Below are 23,257 nucleotides of genomic sequence, written 5' to 3'. Positions count from 1 at the left end.
AACATTGTCATGCATATTTATTTTATTTTTTTATGGTGCAGATTGTTAGGTATAATATGAACAGAATATTTTGGTCAAACCTAAGTATACGAGTTTTATGTTTTTTTTTCTTTTAAAATTAAAAGTGGAACTTGAATTCGAGATCTCTAAGCGAGTATAGAGAGACTATGTCATTTGAATTATAACTTATCAAAAGTTTTATGTCATTTACACAAAAAAAAAAAAATTGACCATAATAGATATACATATAGGTAGCATTTGTTTTTGGAGACCGAACACAGAGACATGAACAACGAATGTTTAAAGAGTGTTTAGAAGCAGAAACATAAACACTTAACACATTGTCTTTAGAACATTTTTTTATATTTTTGTATCTATTTTTTTATGAAGAATGATAGAGAAAGAATTTGAGAAGAGAAATGAATACTAAACACATTGTCTCCAAGACAAAGGTAGACACAAACTTTTTTATGAATTTTTTTTTCTTTTGTCCAAAGATATTTTTTATTATCCTACTATTATCCCTTTTTATTTTTTCTAATTTAAACTTCTCTACATCTAAAATTTCTTACTTGACTAGATAATTCCTTCCTTCTTATATTACTTCAATATCATTTTTACTTTGTTAGTTCATAAAGCAATTCTTTTTGTAGTCTCTCATTCTTTATTAAATTAATTTATAATTAATACAAAAAAATTAGAATCACATAACTATTTTAATTATTTCATATAATATTTTAGTCTTATCTATATATATTCAAACATAATATTGGATATTATAAAAAACAAACAGCAGCATATATACATGGTTATCTCACATACTTTCATTATATATTTCTTATTTTAATATATATTTTATACTAATAGTTAATTTGGTAATCAATCTTCAGAGTATACAAAATATGGTTGAACATTATACTATGAAACAATTAAATATAATATCCATTAACATTAAGCTAGATAATGATTTGGTTTAGAAGTTTAATGGTTGAACCAGAAGTTTAATATGAATGAATGAACATTATCGCGTGGCAGCCACACAAACGTGCCCTTTACGCCCTTCATGCATTGCATGTCCTTCTAGACGATTGCAAATGTGTCCCTTCTCTTTTCAACAAGGCAAACACCAAATTCAATGCCTCAGTTTAATTTCATTATGACCATTATATCGCCAGAACCAAAGTCAACCACTACAAAAAGATGGCAAACATTTTTCTTCCCTTCTTTTGATCTATATATTGATAACACATGAAGCTGAATACATGATAATTACATACAAAGAGGGTATCAGGAAAATCTGGACCATAACACCAAAAAAGAATATAACTAAAGATGTGATTTCTTTTCCTTTAAATTGAATGAATCAAGTGTTCAACTACACAAACTAAGTTATATGCCTATAAAAATGGCTGATGCCTGTGAATTGAAGCTTAAAGTATCCAACCGGATTAGTTAAATGAACCGTTAAAAGAGTTAAGACTGCGAGCCACTGCGCCGTCTTCTTACCCGCCGTTGGTTACTCTTGTTTGGAAACGGATCGACCCAGCTTTTGTCTTCGGCCGTAGCTTTGTTCCAGCGCTCTTTAAAGGTTTCGAGTTCCCACGTCGACTGTCTTCGTATCTAATTAGTCCGCGATAAAACAAAAACAGAATCATTTGTAAGATGGTAAACAAGACTTTGTTTTTTAATGTAGTTCAGAAGTCTCACCTCAGTTCTCACATCTATTGCTGCTCCACCTTGTCTCTGTTAAGCAAAGGAAGAAAGCAATCAAGAAAGTGAATTTCAGAAAACACTAGGATTGTTCATGAAATTAGCTAGTAGAGAAGAACTATCCAAATGTCAATTAAAAGTTAAGACCTTACCGTTGTTGTTTTTTTAAGTCTTGAACCCTGCAAAATGGGAAATAAAGATATTAGTTCAAGAAACAATGAGGCCAAAACAAATAAGGTTATATTCGAAGAGGTATGTCCTAGTATTTAAGGGGCAAATACCTTTTGTGTATCAGGACCACTCCCACCCAAAGTTTGTATTCCCTTATGAACAACGTATTCGCTATCGACTACTCCAACGTTTTTTGTTCGATCTCCCTGAAAAATCACATTGACTTCATTAGCTATACTTGTCTTGCAAAAAATATTAAGAATGAAACAAGAACATACAAATAAGTGCATGTCAGCCTAATGTAGATGATATATCAAATGAATTGAATGGATTTATGATGGTGATTTCGGAATTGACTTGTGTGTAAGAAGTTGTGTAGTGCTCACCTGTGCACAATATCCTAGTTTCATATCCATTCCCCACCCATGGACAAGATCATTCTGGAGAAAACACAAACAATAACTATGAGTCGCCAATATTGAAAGCCGAAAACATGAATTATAGTATTGGTAACCAGGAGAAAACATTGAACTACAAAATTTTTTCATAAAGAAACAAGGCTATATATGAAGGCAGAAAACCCATACACAGCCACATGTCTAAACCTATAGCAAACTAGCAATCATTTTTTGGTATCCTGGAGAACTGAAATTTTGAAACGACAAAGATGATTTTCAGATAAAATTTGCAGTAATTCACACTATATGTAACAAGATGGAAAACTTGCAGAGGAGAAAAAGTCTTCAAAGAAATTCATGATTCGTCTTCTACACAACTTAGATTCAATATTTGGACATGCTACAAAAAGATTTGTATGGACATTGGAAACATTACCTGTATAAGATGCCAAGTACAATACCAGGCAGATCGAGAGAAAACTGGGGCCATACCTTCAACAAACCTACAAAAGTTGTGTTTAAGGCTTAGTGTCATTCATACTCAAAGATTTAAGTTGATTGCTTTTATCATTAAGGCATAGCCTATTACAAGGTTGTCAACTAAAACAGAACAAAATCAATAGCATGATTTCTCTTTTTAAATATATGGAGAAGATTCCAATCCATGGACATGCATGAGCAAGATCAATCAGGAACATAAAAGTTACCCGGTGCATGGTGGCCCTTCACTTGCATCTGAACACCTCGTACTGCCTCTACGTTCATAAACTCTTCTGCATCAATCAAAACATAGTGTAAGTACAAGACACATATATTAGCAAGAACTTATAAATAGTCTCATAAAAGGTCACCTGTGAAATTTCTTGGTTCTAGATCTAATTGTAATTCTATGATGTATCTCTGTTGAATTTGGGTCAAGGGCAGGTTGAGATATCTGTAAACCTTCTTCCTTAATAATTTTAAGGTATCTGTAAAAACAAAAGATCATATTCAATTCCATCTCTTTGATTTGACGAGTATAAAAGCGTACCAAAAAGGTTATGAATATGCTTTAAATTAGAACAAGATTAAGAGTATAAGCCTGTTATATAACCTCTATTTCCACCATACCAAATAGCAATCTCAACCATGCTTAATAATCTAATGAGGGTAATTAAATGTCTACCTCCTCCAACTTAAAAATTTTAAAAATTTTGGGAACAAAACTATCTGATCATTTTTTCTTTAAAAGAGGGACTTTTTAGTATCACATTTACCCCAAACCATAAATTCCTGCTTATATCAAACGGTCAAAATATTTCATGCGAGAAGCTGGCCAGACAGCACTCAAATATCAAATGGCACCAGTAGAGAAAGAGCCACAAATGTGTTACTCATACCTTGAAGGAGAAAAATGCTCCACTCCTAAATCCTCATCCCAAAGAAAGACATAATCATAAATAGACACTATATCAGGATGCAGAAATCTTTTAGCAAACCACCTGACAAAAACCAAATTGATATTGTAAGTTTAGAAAATAAATCTCAGGAAACCACCACAACAAAGAAGGCAATGGTACATTGCTCAATCATCATCTACAAACTGTAACCAGAAGATTCCCATACTTTGTAATAAATTAAGACTTTGATTTCAGTATGAAGACAGAAGCCAAAACAATCTTCCTACTACCACAGTATTTTACATAACTGGCTCACTGTGTCAGATGTTTCAATTTTCAAGAAATCCATTTCATGACATGCCCCATTTATTATCTCTTCAAAATAAACTTAAGCAGTGAAAAAAGGGCTCACAATAAAGTTTTCAGACCAAAAAATGCAGCCACCAGTGACCAGTCTCATACTTACCACTTTGTTTGATTTACAGCAACAATGTGTATGGCCTTGCTACTCCAGTTAAGGTCCCTCCATCCATTCACATTGCCATCATAATGGAATAAAGTAATAGTAAAATTTTCGGGAAGAAACTGCAATCAATGAAATTGGATAAGCTTTGCTGACTCAAAACAATGTTGAAATTCTAGTGAACCATTGTAACTTGCAAGTACCTTTTGCACCATGGCATCAACATTATGCTTTTGTTTAATACCAACTGGAACTGCCAGCAAGTTACGGTTGGTGTAAGCACTAGCCTGAAATTTAATATTCAAGATTAGTTACTGAAGCAATTCAACTTTTGAAAAATAATTTTTAAAATGCCCATTAGGGTTTACCAATAGAACTAAAAACTGTAGAAAAACAGTGCAAAGTTGCTAACCTTTGACCTCGAACTACTTCTTGACCACAAGGGCCTTAACTCAAGATCTGAATGAGCATGTATTATACCTTGTGGCAAGGCTCTCAGCTTCCCTGAAGTTGTAGAATATCCCTGGAATGCCATCAAAAGTACCAATAGATAAGGAAAACAAATAGACATATATCTGAGGTAAAAGAATCATAGTTCAGCAGCACAAAAGCCATAAAACCAGCAGAGCCTTTGTATCGTAATGCATCAATGATCAAATCTGGAAAAAAGAAAAATAATAAGGCTGGTTGGCAACCAGATGAACAAGTATGTACCTTTCCTTCTCCCCATAAATTCCATCTCTTGTCTATCTGGTAATGGCATGTGATAAACACAGAACAGAACTTATGTTAGCACACTCAGTAAGAATACCATATACCGATTTATGGTGTCTAATGAGAAGGAGAAAAAACCTAGACATCTCTTTTTTCCCGAATCAATGGACATTTTCTGATCAAATGAGTACACTGACATGATTACAATACAAAGTACTAGCATGAATTGATCCCTTATGCAATGCTAAATATCTATCAGCCAAATATTAAATCAACATTCTGATTCTTAGTAACGACATATGATGACAACTAAAAAGAATGGTTTCAATCTCATACCTCTTCTTGGTGATACTGATATTTTGTAGTTCTATACACAATGAATAGCATTACTGTACACAAAACTGCCATAAAAGGCAAAGGTTTCATCTTGAAACTCGACTTTCCCTGCACCAATATGTTTCGTTAAATTAGTGAGCTAGCCTATGAATCAGAATGAAAAACTGCTGACTAGAAATTCTCCTTATGATAGTAAAAGAAAAGAGGACAGACCCCATCAGCCAAGCCACTCTTTTTTCTCGCCAGCCACTTCCATGATTGAGGCTTCATAGGAAATTCAGTCTTTTATCCAGTCTTCACTCCTCCATAAGAAACTGCTAGCAGAGACAAAAGGAAGTGTTGGAACTTTGAAGCTATTTGAAGCCAATGTTTAAGACAATATCTTTCAAGCTACCATGTCTGTTTTTAGAATTCATGTGAATAACTCAAGAATAATAAACTTGATAATCATATGCTTTTACAGGTGATGAACAAATCAGAAAACAATCAAATAATAAATGCCTAATATCCATATCAATCTTATTCAAATATCCTAATATTCTCTTAACATTTGTGATCCAAACTCTAAGGTACAAATAAAAAAAAAAGGGATATATATTTTATGCAAGAAACTCAAGCACGTGCAATATGAAAAATGACAAGATGCAAAATATTTGTGAATTGGAGAGAGAAGAATCAGGTAAATGAGAGAACACATGCTTAGAATAATGGCAATCATGGCAAGAAAACCTCAGATACCAGAATCTACTAAACACTCCCCTTAATCACACTCACACCAACCATGCTTCCAACAAATAATAACAATTAAAAAATAAAGTAAAAAAGATGCTAAACGAGAGCAATTCCCGAAAGAGGAATCATATGGCTTACAACAGAAGCACAATCATGAACAAGGATCGCATGAAGAAAAAAAAAACGAAAAGTGAAGATGAGAAAACTCAAGTCTCACAGCTGGCAAGAACACTGAGCTAAAACCTTAAATCAAAAACCCAGTTTTTGTTTTTTTCTCCGGAATAGAAAAAAGAGTCGAATTAAAACACGCAATAGAAAAACGATAACTTGCACCGAAAAAATAAGAGTGTAACAACAATTAATTGACCGCTTCAATCAGATCTAAAATCAACATTCTTCAGATACGTTCCTTCTCCTCGAAACTTAAACAAGAGTAAAGTTTTTCACTTTCACTTCAAAACAGTGAACATAGCAGCACCAGCTCAAATAAATAAATAAGGTAAAATAATTGACAGCTATAACAAAGTTGTTATTTTTATTTATTTATCAAATTATTTATTTTTAATTTCGCCGCTGTTTTATGGAAAACCTGGATCTTCAGCTGAGCTACCGTTTTGGAGGCGAAGAAGGTGAGAAATTTGAAAAGGGGAAGCGTGAAACAGTGAAAAGAAACAAACTTTGAAGATCACATAGGAAGGGGTGAATAGGAAGCAACGAAACCCCAGGATCGGAGAGAGAAGCAGAAAGAAAGAAAGAAAGAAGGAACCTTTAGAGGTGAATGCATGTGAATGGTGAAAGAAGGAAGAAGGAAGTGATGACAGGTGCAGAAAGTAGTTCCAGTCGTGTCAATTCATCTTCATCCAAAACCAAACCATGTTTGACATTTGCCTTTCCATTCTTGACGATGATGTCTTATATAATTAATAAATAAGAAATAAATATTTACTAAGAAATAAAGTAAGTATGAGTTAGTTCGTTCCAGCTGCTCCAGAAAGTATTAATATTAAAAAAGAATAAATTTTTGATGGATTTGTAAATTGGGTACACCAACACCAACACAAGTCGCCGTCTCCTTCTGTCTCACTCAAAACTAAACTCTATCGCACTTTTTTCTGCTTCTGTTTTTCCCCCTCTCCTCCCCTGGATTCTAGTACCCTTGTTTTTGTCACGCTACTACTAGAACAAGAATAAATATCACATAAATTAACTGATTATTGTTATTTCCAAAAATCATGTTTGATTTGGACCATAAATTAAGTGATCTCATTGAAAAAAAAATGTATATTAAATTATCAACTGAAAAAATTATAACAATAATAATTTTAACACGGAGGATTCTTTGATAAAGACACATAAAACGTCTCTTTATAAAGATATTATATGTCGTATTATTATTAAACGTATTAATAAATCAATTATTTTTTAATTCTTTAACAAATTAAAATAAAATCAATTATAATAATAACAATAACTTTAATTGTTATCAGATTCTAACAAACCGACTAATTTACAAAATTTATTGGACCATTTTTTTTAAACAAAAACTAAAAATATATCTATCTTTGTATCAAAAAATTTAAACATAATTTAATTCAAATTATATAAATCAATCAAATTAAATTGAGTTTAATAGTTATAATGTAAATAATTAAATTTATTATTATTACTATAATAAATTAATCTTATTCTAATTTATTAAAAATATTATTAACTAATTTAATAAAAATATTCAATAATATTATAATATATATAAACACCTTTAAAAAAATATTTTTAGTATCTTTATCAAAGTAATTTTTTTTTAACATACACTCTAAAAAACATTTTAGTTAAGTTGATATAATTTTTTTAAACATAAAAAGCTAGGCATATTGAGTAAGATGAAGCCACGTGCATTGTGATTGTGCAAATCTATGCAATTGGAGAAGCTCAAAATGTAATGTGTGCCCACGTTGTAACCCTACCTACCTAGGTATAAGGTATGGCAATAGGGTTCATGTCTCTCTAAACACTTTATTTACCCTTCTCAACAAAAACACAGCAGGAGTCAACATTTCAACGACCATTGTTTCCTCTTGCTCAATCCTGGGAGGGAGGGACCATTATAACTTCTATGTTCTAAGATTGAGTAAAGACAAAGTTAGTCTAATTAAGAGTTTGATTTGTTACTACTATGATTTATCACATAAAAATAATATTTATTTTTTAAAACATTTTGATAATGCCTGTTTTTGGAGTACTTTTTAAGTATCAATAATGATCTACTTATCCTAATTAAGAATTCTGATGAAAAGAAGTTGTGGTAGAGAACCAACCTCACCTAATTTCCTTTCTTTCTTTATTTCTCTCTATTTATACATATATTTTACTTTTTTATTCAAGATTTGTAGTTAGAGAATTCAATCTTTAAATGAACTTTTCAGAGATATTATTGATAGCTCGGGAAAATTAAATTGACCCCTCATAGCATATATATAAAATCTTTGTCACAATTCACACGGAGTTAAGTTAATGTACATGATTCAGAGAAAAAGGCTCTCACACTCATCATGTGATGGAGCTTATTATGATGCATGCCACAGAGATTTGGAAAACTCTAAAAAAAGAAGCAATAGTACTTTTTTCCCTCATGAATGAGAATCTTTTTATTTGCCTTTCTCCTCAATTATAGACTGGGATCAATATTTTGAGAAAATTATATTTTTTATTTTTAAAATTTGACAAAAATTTTAAAAATATTTTAAAATTTTATTTTATTTTAATTTTGCTTTAGAAATTTTTTATTTGTATTAAATATACTACTAACGGTTAACTTTTTAAAAAATTTAAGATTAGTGTAACAATAATTTTTTAAAAATAACTCTCAACACAAGTAAATCAAATATAATTTTTATGTATTATTATTTTTTGTGAAAGACAAACCAGCTCAACACACTCGGTAGAGCATACAACAATACAAGAAAAGAAGCAACTCTTATATCATTTTCGACATAGCCATTAACAACATGAATTATTTTCATACCATTCCTTTGAATTACAAAACGATCTAGCAATGCATACCACTATAACAGTTGTCTTATTCTGGAAAATGAATTCATTTCTACACAGTCAGATATTTTATATAACAGAGAAGAACCTCACTAACTATATTTTATGCTCATCTTTTCTCATAGGCAACATCCTCCATCTCTCAAAATGTTCTCTTATATTCTTACATGCATTATTATTAAATTAGTCTTAATAATTTTTTTTAAAAATTTAGCCGTCGAAGATATATTTAATACAAATAAAAAACTTTTGAAACAAAATTAAAACAAAATAAAATTTAAAAATATTTTTAAAATTTTTATCAAACTTTAACTTTAAGAATAAAAAATATATTTTACCCCTTTCTATAATATTAATCTTGATAAGAAACTATGTAGTGGATATGGTAGAAAAGTAAGTAAAGATATATGCATTTTCCAACCTAACAAAAACATAATATTTAAGTTATTATATAATAAAAATAAATTTAATTTTAATAATTTTAGTGTGGAATTCAACGTTCTTTTTTAGCAAAAAGTTTTGGATTCAATTCAAGTGATTGACAAGTATATTAATGAAAACAAAATAGTTAGTAGGTGAAACATATTCATCAAGAGGAGGAGCCTTCACCGGATGATATATATAGATATGACCATTAATTATAATTTATAATTAACTATGATATGACTTCGATCTTAGAGCAAATAGCAGAAATTATTAATGTAAGGCACTACAGAAAGTGTTGTATAATAGAATCCAAAAAATAAGGGTACAAAACATCATTATAATCTTATCATTAATTACAAAATAAGCCAATAATAAGAGAACACGAGAAGGACAAAATGTTTATAATATTCGGCACTGCTCTAAATGCTTTTCATATTCAATGAACGAAACTTATCCAGGTGACGAAAATGTAGTTGCCACTTCAAAATATTAAGGTGCGTTAGGTTTTTGATTATTTTTATTTTTAGTTTTAGTTTTTTTTTTTAATTTTGTGAGGAAAAATAAAAAAACAAGAAGTGATCACAGAAAATATAACTATTTTTTCTATAAAATTTTGAAAACGAAAAATATTAAAAATGAAAATACAAAGTAAATGCACCCCTAGTTAATTAACGGATCCTTCTTTTTTTTTGGTCAAGTGGATTGGACAACCTCCAATTCTAGACATTATATTCGTGCATTACATACTCACACAATATACTCACACACACTACATAAGTACACTACTAACATAAATTCTATAATCTCACTGAGAATTTGAACCCAAATACAGCTCCCAGCGAGACAGATGATGCTGCCATTGGTGCAAGGCCTCGGCTGCAACGGACCCTTCTTTAGATTATTCGGCTTGGAACGGGTTGCTACTAGGCCTAATACCCAACCTAAAAAAAAACGGTAAACAACATTTTTGTACATAGTTATTTGTAAGCTTTCATAGCACATGCAAATTGGTTTTGGGCTTTAACCCAATTATAGAAATTTTTAACAGTGCCCAACATGTGGGCCTTGGCCTGCACTCTGAGTATATGCATTAATATTTTCTTGTCCACCTCATATAATCAAGGTAGGGTTACAGTCGATTAACACCAATTTGGGTTGGTCGAGTGGTCAGCTCACTCATCCACTTAAACAAGCGCCGAAGATTCAAAACTCGCATTATGCATATAGCTAGAGGTATTCAAGACTCGCTTCGGATCCAATTTTTTACTCGAAATCATTTTTAGGTTGGGTTCGGGATTTGCTTCGCGTCACCCGATCCAGTCCAAAATTGTTTTTTACAATAAAAAATATATATTTGAGTTAATTAGTAATGTTATATTATATTTTTATAATTCAATTAATAATTTTTTATATTATACGGTATTATTTTTATTTTAAAATAATTTATTTTGATATAAATATAATATAACATTTTTAAAAGTAAAATTTTATTATTTTAATATATAAAATTTACAAATTTGTATATACTAATGTTTTATCAGATCAACTGGGTTTAACTCGTTTTCTTTTCGAATTACTTCAGAGTTGGGTCAAAATAGACCCGTTGCTCTTTTAAGTTCGGGTCTGAGTATACTTAAACCTGACCCGACCCAGGAACGCTCCTACATACAGTAATCTATTAGCTAGTGATAGATCCTTAAATGAAGTTTAGATCCACGATAAATTAGCCATTGACTTGTCGAACCGGAGGATACTGCAGGCAACCCATTTATCAGAATCTAGCAAACTCTAATTATGTGTCGTCATTTTGGTAGGAATAATTAAATTAGTGTATATATAATGATTTTGATGAATCGAGAATCACATTGTTGCTATAAACAAACCAAGTTAACCATAATAGATAATAAGCTAAGCCACTTTGCCATTCATCAGATTAGTACACTTCACTTTTGCTACAAAACAAAATTCTTAACTACAATTTACAAAGGAGTTAGACAATGGCAAAGATCACAAGAAACCAACTTTAATTGGAAACTTCTCTGTATGTTTGAACTTTGATGTAGTTAGTATTCCCATCTGCACCTTACCCTGATGACTCTTTGTCCTAAGGCTAACATCAATGTAAACAAATAGAAACTAACCAAGAAGGAAAAAATCTTTTGTACAAAAGATGAACAACTATTAAGCTAAAAACCTGAGCTTCGCCACTATCCTTTTGTCCTCACTCTTTTCTTTCCCTTCACCGGCATGGCGGCCGGCCTTTGACCTGTCCCATTCCCACGCCCAACCTTCTTTGGTCTACCAAAAGCTTTCTTCTTGACAGGTAATGATTCCACTGAAGGTGGCGAATCGGCTTTACTCGGTTTCTTGGCTGCCTGTGACACCCCGGATACCGAGTTGCTGCCATCATTACCAACTGCCTTTGCAACAATCTTTCTGTTACCAGGGCGCACGCTTCTTGGTTTCACATGAGGATTATGCACAGGTAATTTAAGGGACACATTATCTTGGGTGGTACCTTTGCTGTCAATAGTAGTAGCAGTGACCTTTGGCTTTGAACTATTCCTGTCCCTCAATTTTTTGGTGACAATGTCTCTTAGAACTAGAGCAGACTTGTACTCGCGAGTGCTCTTGGAGTAGAAGACCAGAGCATTATTCGCGAGTAGAAGCAAGTCTCGGAAGAGTTCCATCGTCGAGTTAATCGTTTGGCTGCTAATTCTTGACCTTATGGTGTCGAAATCCATGTGCCGTCGGATCATTTTCTTGTACCTTCCTCTCTTCTGTTTTTCAAAATAGCAGTGCACAAGTAAGTTGGTAAAATGAAGTAAAACCATTACATGTTGAGAAACTCAAAACTAACTCTAGATGAGTTACCTGACTATCGAGTCTGCGTCGGAAGGCAGAGGCTCCTTTGGTTTCAAAAACAGAATCTAAAATCTCCCTCAAGTTTTCTGCCCTATCCTCTTTCAAATTTCTACTATGATCATCTATGCCGGAAGATTTGGCAACTTCGCCACAGTTGCTTGTAGAACTTTCTTTACACCAGGACACAACATCAGCTGAATCTAATAACTCACTTTCTTCTACACTTGCTTCCTTAATGTTTTTACTACAATCCTTTCTCTTCCTCTTCCCTCGCCGTTTCTTAAAACTCGCCAGCTGTCCTTTGTATATCACACATGCCAAATTATCTACATCCAAAACTTTGCCCAGCTCCATAGAGCGTGAAACTTCAGGCATAGTCTCTATATCTTCCGCGGACACAGCTGGAACCTGGCAATCGGGTGACCAGTTTGTCCTGGTTTCGTGCGTGAAACTCCCAGCAGATAACCCGTCCTTTGACGAAGATTCAACTCTCTCCAGTTTCAGAGAAGGCACGCGTAACTGCGGACTACCTGAGCTATTTTCAACACGACAATCATCTCTCTTCTCATTCTTGTCAGCCTTGAGAGATTCAAGCTTTGATTCGAGAGACCTGAAACAAACATGTTGAGTAAACTATACCCGAAAACTGGGAAGCCAGCCACAGAGCATAGTATTTCTATGCAACTAACCCAATTGAATCTTCAGATAACTCCAGAGCTCTTTTCAGCTCCGCTACTCTCTTCTTTCTAAGTTCCTCAAACCAGGCCCTGAAAAAAAACCATACAATGAGACACAGCATACAATTTCTATGCAATGTTGACAACCTAATGAAGATATAGATTCTACTTACTTGCTCCCAGAATACCGCTGTTGCAAGTCTTCATACTTGGCTTTACATACCTACAAAAGTAATATAGAAATATCATTAAAAATTGCCAAATATTTTTCCTTCATATGTTTTGGTTGTGAACTGAGGTTAGAAAACCAAACACTTCTCAGCAATACAAGTTCTTATCTAAATTCTCATCAAAGTTAATTTTTGTCTGACAAAGATGTTTTACTTTAGGTGACTACTCATACAATTGTCTTCGTATAAGGATGACAAGTGAGAACTATTAGATAATTTAACATATTTGACTTAATTACCGTTCCCGACTGTAATTTTCATGTTGTCACCTTTCAATTTAAAGGGTAAACTTCACACATAAATTTGTTATATCAAAGTGTATCTTTTTAGAGGTTCAAAGGGTTTTGGACATTCTTAATTTATCACATGATTCACACCACAAAACTCTGGAAAAAAGTTGTGTGAAAGTGGTGAAAGTGAAAGTGTTGTCCACCCAATCATTTCTCTTAAATTCTATATTCTGTGTCCACATAATTATTGCTACTGTTATATTCCTTACTTAGCAATGTACGAGAATTTTACTATGGTCTATGGTGTCACAATCTTTGATTTATTCGTATACAACTGGACCCACAAAATTAAAGGGTCAAAGTCAAACACTTACTTGAATATATCTAACCTTTTGTTATTAGATTAGACCAGTACTTCAATTTTTAATAATTATTAGAGGAAGAAATTAGTTTAATGAGTCAACAGAGATGGCTGACACCAGCGTAGCGGTTATGCTTCATAATCCGAATTAGTACAACGTAACATAATTGCATGCTTTTAGTCCTTTATTATTAAATCTACGCGGGTTTCCATTTATACCCCCAGAGCTAAATAATTTTCGTTGACTAAAAGATTATAAGGTTATTTATTTATATTGCTTTAACAAATATTGATAGATTATTTAAAAAAATTACTAGAAGATTCCTGGACCGTGCGGGCAGCTTCATAAATACACAAATAAAATTAACTTTTTAGTCTTTTCTTCGTAATCAAGACATTAAACATTTTTTTATAAGAGTAATAATGGGATTCTAATTCTTCCTTTTAATTATTATTAATTTTTTAATGAATAAAATTTAAGCATGTATATTATTCTTTTAAAAAATAATACAAAAAAAATTGTTTATTTAAAAATTAAAAAGATGAGTTAATGCTTTTAATTATTTTTTCTTTTTATAATAACTAAAATGTAAATTATTATATTCTTTCCAATTCCAAAAGAGTAATTAAGGAAGCACATTGGTGACTGAAACAATACAATAAACAACGAATTCTGGATTTGAAGTGTTAAAAAAACAAAAATTATTTGTTTAATTATCTCTAATTAATTAATTAGAGAAAAATTCAAATGAATTAATTAATTATATTATTTATTATTTGAATTGAATTACCTCAGGGGTGAAAGAGTAAGGACAATCGGTTCGTGCTCGGAGCTCGGCGGAGACGACGTTCCAGTCGCGGGTCCCGTGGCGGAGAACGGCCCCACCGAGGAGTAGCTCCTCCCATGTGCCCCACGTCCTCCCCATCAACTCCGTCCCCATCAACGCCGTCCACGTGTACGCTTCTGATCAAACCAACCGCCACCGCCTCCGTCCCTTTCTTTTTTATTTATTTAATATTGAATATTATCCTGCGCACCAGGCGCACTTTAGCGAATGCCGCCCACGCAAACGAAAGACAGAAGACAGAACCCTCTCCGGCTACCCAACCACCGGCGGAGACGGAACCAAAGTGGATGTTGGGGGTGGAAAACGGTCGAAAAACCAATTTTTGCGATTTGGGAATGGAGGGACGGTGATTTTCCGGCGAGAATTGTGAAGAAATTTGTTGTTTTCCGGTGTTTAAGGTTTTTTTTTTGGTCTGTTTGGGTTGGAGGTTTGTTGTAAAAAAAAAACGTAAGTTTAGTTAAGAGAGTATGCGTGAGATGAGGGAGTTGAGGGATTCTATTTGAAACAGAAAAGGTTTGAACTTTTGAATTTTATGAGAAGTTCCCAACAAAAAACATAATCAAACGGGGAAAAACAATGGACGATGATAAGCCAAATTGGGCATTGACAATTGTATTTTTCCGTTTTTTCCTAATTACGGCTTCTTTCTCTCTCCTCTTTCTTATACGTGGAATTTTGTGAGAAATGACAATCAGGTCCTCCCTACATTCACCATATTTTTCATTTAGGAACTAGATCTTTTAAATCTTAAATTTGTATTTTAAAGAATAAAGTGTGATCTTCTATTTTTGAATGATTTTTTTTATATTTATTTTTAGTCCTACTTATAAAATAAACGGTTAAAAATTACATTTTACTCTCTAAAAATAAAATTCAAATTTTAGAAAATCTATTAATCTAAATCCCTCATTTGTTACTTTTTTTTTTTAATCTTATGATTTGGTGCTTGTCTTTAAGCTTCTTAGATTTTGAACTGCTTTTTTTAGTGGAGGGGGCAAGCCTAAAATAAAACCAAACTAATAAACTAATACCAGCCATTTTAATTTAGTCCCTTTAAAATTTATATTTTAATTTAATTTTTTTTTAATGTTAGATTTCTTTCCTTATCATGAAAGTTAGAGAATATATCGAAATTGTTTATAATTATAAAAAGTAACTTTTTTTTTTCTATTATTTTGGACCTTGGTGCTGAAAACCAGAAAGGCCCAAGCCTAATTCATAAGGGGAAGAGCCAAGCCCAAAGTACTCGACTGCATTTCATTGAAGATTACAGTCCACTCATGTATTGAATAAAAACAATTGAAGATTCATTTCATTCAACATTGAATATGAGATACACAGAGACATAGGAATATGCACATTAGTATAAGTTTGTTGATACTTTATACAGGGGTTGGTACTTTGTAGTATCACTATCACAAATGAACAAATTGAGAAAACAAAATGTACATACAAGGAATAGCCAACACCAGTTGATTGAACTGTTGCAGACCAATATCCACAAGTGCCTTCTTCCTCAAGTCTCTCAATTCTTTAAACTGAAGCTCGGAAATTAACAAAAAGCCGGCGATGACAGCAAATGGGCAAGTCACCGACACAAAATTGTAGGATACCATCTCAATATCTCAACGTGACGAATATCTCAACGTGACGCGCACTCCTGCTTAAGAGTTTTATTGAGCCAATGCTACTCCTTCTTCAATTGGTTGAACCTCATTCAACATCTTTAGTCAGGATTGTTGAAGAACTAGGTTCAGTTCCAAGGCAGACTTGGCCAATGCGCCACCCCTCCTGCAGCAAAATACAAGGCCAAAGGAACCTCTCATTATGGTTTTCACTATTTTGCAGGATAGTTTCATATCTTATTTAACATAATTTACTATCCTAACAAATTAGAATGCATAATTTTCTATCCTAGTAAAGATATACATGAGAGTACTCTTGGAGTATCGTATTTATACTTAAATTATAATATTTCTATGTATATTTAAATTATCCATTAATAAAAGGAAATTATGCAAATTTCTAACCAACACTACCAAGGCACTTATTTCTATAGAAAGTATACATATATATGTGACATAAAGACTTCATTACCGTATCAATATTGGAATAATCATTTGTATCTTCTGCAATTCCTTGAAGCACTGGTTGCAGCATTCTAGCCTGTTCTCAACATTTGAAGAGTAATACTCAGTTACTTGTCACACAAACTACACAAGATAATTAAAGAAATATCAAGTGAAAATCGACAGTACCTTTGCTCTCGATGTAAATCAACCCCAACAGAGGGAGGTGCTGAAACAGTTGCACGAATTGTTGGACCAAAAACCGCTACAAGTTTCAATAGCATATCCAGCGACAACTTTACATGCCTGCACATTAACACCAGAGAAATAATATATGAATTTACAAAAGCATCCATCAGTCTATAGATAAGATTTCAATCTCCAGTCTTGATTATTCAGATCATGGCTGGCGTGTTAAAGCGCAGGCAAATATAATGTAAATTTACCTTTCTGTTTTACCATCCAACAAGCCTAAGAGCACAGGAAGCAAGCAAGCAAATAAATCTATGGTGAGTACATCCATCTTCTCCACAAGAACACTGATAACATCTGCTTGAACCTGCATCAGATTGAAGTTGTTTTCAGAACTATATAATCAACAAGAAAAACATGAATCTCTGGTCAGAAGAATTAGACACAAAACAAGCAGCAAGTCAATAAAAGTGCAAGAGGTACTTCAAAAAGTACTCACAGATTGATCAGGCAACTTCTTCAAAGCATTAATGGCCCCTTTAACATCGTTGCGCTCCCAAAAATGCCGCACCACCTGCAAATACACATTATGACCACTAATTCGTCAGTAACATTTATTACAAAGTTTCCAGTTTTTCTCATGTTTCTTTCTTTGATGTTGTGAAGCATACCAGAAAAACCAAATGTATAAGTTCCATGGCAATGAATAATACAAAATCGACGAATGACATAGTAACTAGTAGAGACCTAGTAAGCAAACAAATAAAATTAAAAGCAACAACTAGTTAAAGTTACCTGTAATTTTGTCAAGCGTGAACGAAGATTACTCAAAGTTACATCATGATTTTCCATCAGACCTTCGATGATTTCCCCTTCATTTGTAGATTTTGAATCCCCTCTGCATAACTGAGGCTCAACTTTCTGCCAAACATACAAGGATAAACAGGATTCAGTTTAACTACATATAGGTGGTTCAACTTCTTAATAAATATCATACATGAGGATAAAAATGATTTGGTGGAACTACACCTAACCAAAATTTTGTAAGAGTAAGGGCTTCATGCCTAAGTTTGAACTTTCACATGCTTTCTTGACATATGGTTCCTCATTTATACATTATAGAAGAGAAGAGATATTGGGACAGAGGAAACTAAAACAGAAATAATGGCAATAACACTTGATAATGATCCAAATTTCCATGAAATAGGTGTTCAGCAAGAGGGAAATAATACTTGCTAATGATCCAATTCCCATGAGCTGGAAGTTTACCAGTTTGTTGGGAGACTTATCAGTTTCAGAGGTTGTGATCGAAATAGAGCTCATATTGTTCTCATCTTCATTGAGTGGAATCCTTTGCCTCCTGTCAAATACTACAGCTGGGGATGCATGAACATGATCTTCATTGTGACTTTTTTCCCTCCCTTCATTTATAGTGGGAAGGGGCATGTCGGTTTGGTTTTCATTGGTTTGAATTCTTTCCCTTCTTTCAAACCTCTCAACCAGAGAACGGGTCCTCCCATGTACAACAGCAACTGCCAGAACACATCTAAAAATATTCAATTTTCAGTGGCTTTTATACTAAAGAAAGCTAACTTACAAGGGATTACAAACCTCCATTGATATATTTAACCGGACTACTCTCTTCATTACGAGGAGTAGATTCATCACCTGAAATATAAGATAAGATCAGTAGAGATTAGAGGAGTCACAAGACTCAAAACTAACATCTTGAATTATTTATAAGTCTAAGTACACTTAATATCTTTGCTGAGTGATCTACATATTATGTCAGCACTTTAAAGTAGAGACAAAAACTTACGTTTTGGCTGATCAGAAAATATTTGTGGAGATATAGTCTTGTCAAACTTTTCTGTAACATTCTTTATAGGATGTTTATCTTGGCAAGATTCTTTGATTTCATTCTGAGATCCTAAATTCCTCTGGAACTTGGTATCTTTTGCACTGTCTAATTTACTTGTAGTATCAGAAAACTTATCAATATCAAATCTGCCTGTGGATGCTCTCCGTGTATGAGCTGGTTTAAGTAACATCCCAGGCTTTGTCTTTGTAAAGGTGATGGTCTCTTCCCCAGATTTTGCTGAGTCCTTAACATCGGGAACATCGCAAGGTACAACATTTGGCACAACAAAAGATTTTCTGAGCAATTGTTCATTTGGTTTTACATTAACTCCTGCTGCAGAACTTGGCTTCTGTGTTCCAAAGTTACAAATTTCCTTGGGTTCCTCTGGAATATCTATTCTTTGGGAATTAACAGATCCAGATCTCTGTAATGTAATCGGTTTCCCTCCAGAAGCTTCATATGTAAGAAAATAGCATTCATTAGATGCACATAAATGCATGTAGAAGTTAAGTTTCTAGCCTTGAGTCACTACAGACATCCTTCACAGACACAAACCACTACATAGCTTACAGTTATAAAAGGATCCAATAGGCCAAGTTGGGCTATCAAGTTCGGAAATGTTTGGTAACCAAAGAAAATCAGCCAAAAACAGCCATAACTTGCCTTATTTAGCATTCATTAATTGTTGCGACAATTAATGAATGCTAAATAAGGCAAGTTCTGGCTGTTTTTTTTGTCTACCTAGCATTACCCATCAAGTTAAGCAACTCAACAAGAGTTATCACTTGACACTTCTGAAAAATCTTGAAATGTATAAAATTTGGCAGTTTCAGAAACACACCGCGAATGATTAACAGTGTTGCAGTACTCGAAGACCAAATAAGAGAAGACCAAAGGTCAGCGGCTTACAGTCGATATATATATTCTTTATCTCTTTTGACTCATCAGGAGACACACTGCGGAATCTGGTAGTTGGCCCCACATCAACCTCTATTTGCTCTTGTTTACTTTCCCTAAGATTAAGTTTGTGCTCCATGCCTTCACTTGTCTTGGCATCCAAGCCGGAACCATCACCGTATGGTTCAATAAGCTGACACGTTAAAATTAAAAATCAGACAGAATCAGTTTCATTACAAGTGGTTCACAAATGGGGAACTACACAGCAAAACAAGTGAGATAGATACAAGATTATAGCAGAGAGATCATCATCTAAAGTAAAAGACAATCCTACCGATATATCTGCTACCCAGACTCCAACAGAGTTTCGGTAGTATGAGCACCCCAAAAGTTTCCCATCATTAATACAGAGGTCACCAAGTGTTGTCCATCCCATATCAACAGAATCATGACAGATAACAGGCTCCCATGAATACACCTGCAACATATCATATTGGCACTATACATGACTCTTTTATCCTTATCCAAGTTCTTCATTATATTATCTTTCACAATCTCTTACCTTCAAACCATCCTCATGTCCAGTAAATAGGGTTCTTCCATCAGGATGAAATGCTATTGAGCGCACCCCTGTAGCCTAATTTAAAGCAATATAATATGTTTCAGAGAAGCAACATAACTTTAAAGCAATGACATTTATATTTATGACAGAGAGAGGCACAAATTATGACATAAATGGACATAATTGTTTCCTTTTGAATAGAAACTAAAAGATTAAGTGCATTTAAGTACCTCGCGCCTGGCAGAACCAATCAGTTCAAAGGTTTCTAAATCCCAGAATTTCACTGTTCTATCAGCTGAACCTGCAAATTTCAATAGCTACTATTTCCGTAACTTGCACTAGTATACAAAAGAAGTTTGCAGAACTCTTAAAAACAAAAGGCACAAAACAAAACAGATTGATTGACATTTTGGAAAATATTAACATACATTATACAGTCCCACAACACATTACTTTGGAGGACTTCAAGAGGGGAAAAATCTACTTTCCTTGGTGCTCAAAGATTGCATGGCAACACAGAACCTATACATTACAAAATCCTAGAAGAAAGCCAATTATACTTTTAGGCCCAATTAAATTACAACAAATAGGACTATAGGATTAGTGTAAGACAGTGATGGAGAGAGATTAACATGAACCAAGGATTAGCAATTGAGTAAGTCCTCATGTTAATAACCCAAACAATAACATTTCAAGTAACATTGGTAAATTTTTATTCCAAAAGTTGCTACTTGCTGTATAGATCTAAACATGATATATTTATACAATGATGATCGCTACACCTAATTTGGAAGCTAAAATAAAATGGAAGTTATCAAAAAGGGAATTAAAAATGCTATGAATAATACTAAAACTAGCCCAAAAAAGGCTTAGAAGAAGGCAGAACCATGGTCAGACAATCATAAATAAACTGAAAATTGCAGCCTAGCCATGATTTGATCTTGATAATATAATTATTGAACTCTTAATATGATTTTATATTTTAAATGCCCTGAGTTGGGCTATTGGATCATTTTATATTCATTAATATTGCACATATAACAGCATCAACCACTCTCACTTGTCCAAAAGTCAATTAGAGTCGCTAAATTACCCGTAGCTAGAAGGAACTCAAGAGGATGGAAATCTATGGACCTAATTGGTCCTTCATGCAACTTGAAGTCATTCAAGAGTTTTCCAGCTGTTAGATCCCACACCTGTACATTGTTAGTGACATATATTAATGGTTTATTTGATACAAAAACTGCTTAAAGTTAAAGCTATTGAAAGCTATAGTACATCAAAAGTTCATATCTATTATTACCTTCACAACACTGTCAAGTCCACCAGAAACTACCCACCGGCCATCTGGAGTGAATTTGATAGTACTAATGCCCTGGGTATGACCCTTGAATGAATGAATACACCCCTTTTTTCTGATGTCCCAAATCCTCAGATTAGTGTCCATGGAACCAGATGCAAAAAACTCACCAAACGGATGAAACTCAACAGCAGTGCAATTGGATCTGTGTCCAGCAACACTGCGAACCACTATACTTAACGAACAATAACACATATCAGAGGCATATTGGACAAATATTGAAAGTTGGAGATCCTCATCCTATATTGTCCCCAATAACGTAAGATTGAGATGCTATTTCTCATATTTATTCATATAGATTTCATTATAGGGTCTTGCATTTAAGCTTACAAGTTATTAACTTTTGATAAGAAAGTTTCCATTGTCCTGACCTATAGTCCATGCTCTATAATGTTATGCAGCCTATGTCATAAACTACTGAACTTACTCTTTGATTCTTCCAAATCCCAAAGCTTTATTACACCTGATGATGCTCCACCAAGAACTAACACTTCTGCTGAGTCAAAAGACACAGATTCAACTGGACTAGTATGGCCAGACAGGCTCTGCATATATTTACAGTAACACAGCATTGTTAGGTCACATTTATATGTGCTACATGACACTGCTTCCATCGAAAGAAAGGCACACGCAAGTCATGATCAGGAATCCAATGAGGGTGAAAAGAATGTATAGATGATAAAACGTTCTAGAATACATAACAACACTAAATAGTTAATATGAACAAGCTAAGCAAGTAGTGCATATCAGCAATAATGTAACCATATAGGAATCAAAATGCAAGAGAAACAAAGGCAGCAAATCACACTGACCATTAAAGAAGTTGGTTTGCCAATGGTCCACAAATTGACCTTGTAATCATCTCCTCCAGTAATGAAAAGACGGCAATTCTTCTTTCCAATATTTAAACAATTTACACTGCCCGCATGAGCCACAAATTCCTCTACGGTTATTGGCTCAGGAAAACCACATTATCAAATACATAATAAGCAGAGTCAACAGTTAAAAAAACAATAAAAGTGCAACTTTGACAATTTTTCCCCCTGATTTTAAACAATTATAAAGAAAAATGCTGATTGTTTCAAATAGCAAAGCATGAGAAAAACAGAATTCAAAGACAAACATGAGAACTCTACCAACTTACCTTGGCAATCAAACGGATAGAAATAATTATTAAAAATAAATATTTAAAAAAATTAAGCTTTTGACCAGAAGTAAGAACTTCTAGCAGAAAACAAACAAAGCAGAAACTCCAAAGAAAGAAACAAATTAAAAAGGCAGAAAAACAAACTACTTTTCAAGATGTAAGGAAACGAAACACCTGACCCAGGTTTTCAATAGAAACTTAACCTCAAGTAGCTAACTTTATTCATTTCCGAATTCCGATTAAAATTCAAAATTATAATGAAAAAAAGGATACGTATTTTGTATCCACGCTTTGCCATTTTTTTTGGCGGGCACCTAAGAAACCCGCTTAGTGAGCTGAAATGAAACTCCTTTTGGAGGCAAAGAAGCAATTGAGGACTTGGGTCTACTTCAAAGCTTCAGCAGCTACAAGAAGAGAAGAAAGCAGCTTCCTTTGGTGGTTGGAAGATGGAAATCGGAAGCGGAAAGATAGGAGTTTAGATTAGATATGTCAGATGAGAAATGGGTAAGAAGAAGAAGAACTCAACAACAAATAAAGAAAAAGGGAAGAAATTTCATGTTCAAGCACAGTGAAGATGGAAA

The 23,257-nt window shown here is 33.5% G+C and overlaps 3 protein-coding genes across 5 annotated transcripts; all 3 read right to left on the bottom strand.

Moving 5' to 3' along the window:
• Positions 1 to 1,323: 1,323 nt before the first annotated feature.
• Positions 1,324 to 7,018, bottom strand: LOC107468639 (uncharacterized). 3 transcript variants are annotated; one of them, XM_016087961.3, is made up of 16 exons: positions 6,670 to 7,018; positions 5,385 to 5,485; positions 5,172 to 5,279; positions 4,836 to 4,871; positions 4,534 to 4,644; positions 4,325 to 4,408; positions 4,125 to 4,243; positions 3,659 to 3,760; positions 3,131 to 3,247; positions 2,987 to 3,052; positions 2,716 to 2,782; positions 2,268 to 2,321; positions 1,992 to 2,087; positions 1,863 to 1,889; positions 1,708 to 1,743; positions 1,324 to 1,620 (listed from the first exon to the last, which is right to left on the bottom strand). In XM_016087961.3, the coding sequence occupies exons 2-16, from the start codon at positions 5,439 to 5,441 to the stop codon at positions 1,474 to 1,476; spliced, it is 1,227 nt and encodes a 408-aa protein (XP_015943447.1). In that variant the 5' UTR covers positions 5,442 to 5,485; positions 6,670 to 7,018; the 3' UTR covers positions 1,324 to 1,473. The 3 variants fall into 3 exon arrangements, with proteins under 3 accessions (XP_015943447.1, XP_015943448.1, XP_052111379.1); XM_016087962.3 differs by lacking the exon at positions 6,670 to 7,018 and adding an exon at positions 6,493 to 6,656; XM_052255419.1 differs by lacking the exon at positions 6,670 to 7,018 and having other exon boundaries at positions 5,385 to 6,656.
• Positions 7,019 to 11,281: 4,263 nt separating this feature from the next.
• Positions 11,282 to 15,204, bottom strand: LOC107468753 (uncharacterized). The gene is made up of 5 exons (XM_016088117.3): positions 14,532 to 15,204; positions 13,093 to 13,142; positions 12,932 to 13,009; positions 12,252 to 12,852; positions 11,282 to 12,157 (listed from the first exon to the last, which is right to left on the bottom strand). The coding sequence occupies exons 1-5, from the start codon at positions 14,679 to 14,681 to the stop codon at positions 11,585 to 11,587; spliced, it is 1,452 nt and encodes a 483-aa protein (XP_015943603.1). The 5' UTR covers positions 14,682 to 15,204; the 3' UTR covers positions 11,282 to 11,584.
• Positions 15,205 to 15,866: 662 nt separating this feature from the next.
• LOC107468618 (katanin p80 WD40 repeat-containing subunit B1 homolog KTN80.1) lies at positions 15,867 to 23,257 on the bottom strand. Its single transcript, XM_016087931.3, has 18 exons — positions 22,950 to 23,257; positions 22,342 to 22,472; positions 21,957 to 22,074; positions 21,473 to 21,699; positions 21,263 to 21,365; positions 20,400 to 20,470; positions 20,170 to 20,244; positions 19,942 to 20,085; positions 19,620 to 19,800; positions 18,669 to 19,163; positions 18,461 to 18,517; positions 18,119 to 18,381; positions 17,645 to 17,770; positions 17,349 to 17,423; positions 17,104 to 17,216; positions 16,847 to 16,963; positions 16,686 to 16,754; positions 15,867 to 16,379 (listed from the first exon to the last, which is right to left on the bottom strand). Exons 1-18 carry the CDS (start codon positions 22,972 to 22,974, stop codon positions 16,319 to 16,321), a joined length of 2,451 nt encoding a protein of 816 aa, XP_015943417.1. The 5' UTR covers positions 22,975 to 23,257; the 3' UTR covers positions 15,867 to 16,318.

This window comes from Arachis duranensis, chromosome 10 (assembly GCF_000817695.3).
Source record: "Arachis duranensis cultivar V14167 chromosome 10, aradu.V14167.gnm2.J7QH, whole genome shotgun sequence".
In the NCBI taxonomy this organism is placed as follows: domain Eukaryota; kingdom Viridiplantae; phylum Streptophyta; class Magnoliopsida; order Fabales; family Fabaceae; genus Arachis; species Arachis duranensis.
This window is presented reverse-complemented; position numbering and strand designations above follow the sequence as displayed.

Bases quoted from the DNA above. Each gene is read 5' to 3' on its own strand.
- LOC107468753 (XM_016088117.3), bottom strand. From the start codon at position 14,681: ATGGGGACGGAGTTGATGGGGAGGACGTGGGGCACATGGGAGGAGCTA. The intron at 12,853-12,931 runs GTTAGTTGCATA...TGTTTGTTTCAG, and splicing joins TTATCTGAAGATTCAATTGG to GTCTCTCGAATCAAAGCTTG. The intron at 12,158-12,251 runs GTAACTCATCTA...TTTGAAAAACAG, and splicing joins GACGCAGACTCGATAGTCAG to AAGAGAGGAAGGTACAAGAA.
- LOC107468618 (XM_016087931.3), bottom strand. From the start codon at position 22,974: ATGGCAAAGCGTGGATACAAAATAC. The intron at 22,075-22,341 runs GTCAGTGTGATT...AAATATATGCAG, and splicing joins GCAAACCAACTTCTTTAATG to AGCCTGTCTGGCCATACTAG. The intron at 20,471-21,262 runs GTAATTTAGCGA...TGAAATTTGCAG, and splicing joins TGAGTTCCTTCTAGCTACGG to GTTCAGCTGATAGAACAGTG.
- LOC107468639 (XM_016087961.3), bottom strand. From the start codon at position 5,441: ATGAAGCCTCAATCATGGAAGTGGCTGGCGAGAAAAAAGAGTGGCTTG. The intron at 2,322-2,715 runs GTAATGTTTCCA...TGTTTTCTCCAG, and splicing joins GTACTTGGCATCTTATACAG to AATGATCTTGTCCATGGGTG. The intron at 1,890-1,991 runs GTATTTGCCCCT...CCCATTTTGCAG, and splicing joins GTGGTCCTGATACACAAAAG to GGTTCAAGACTTAAAAAAAC.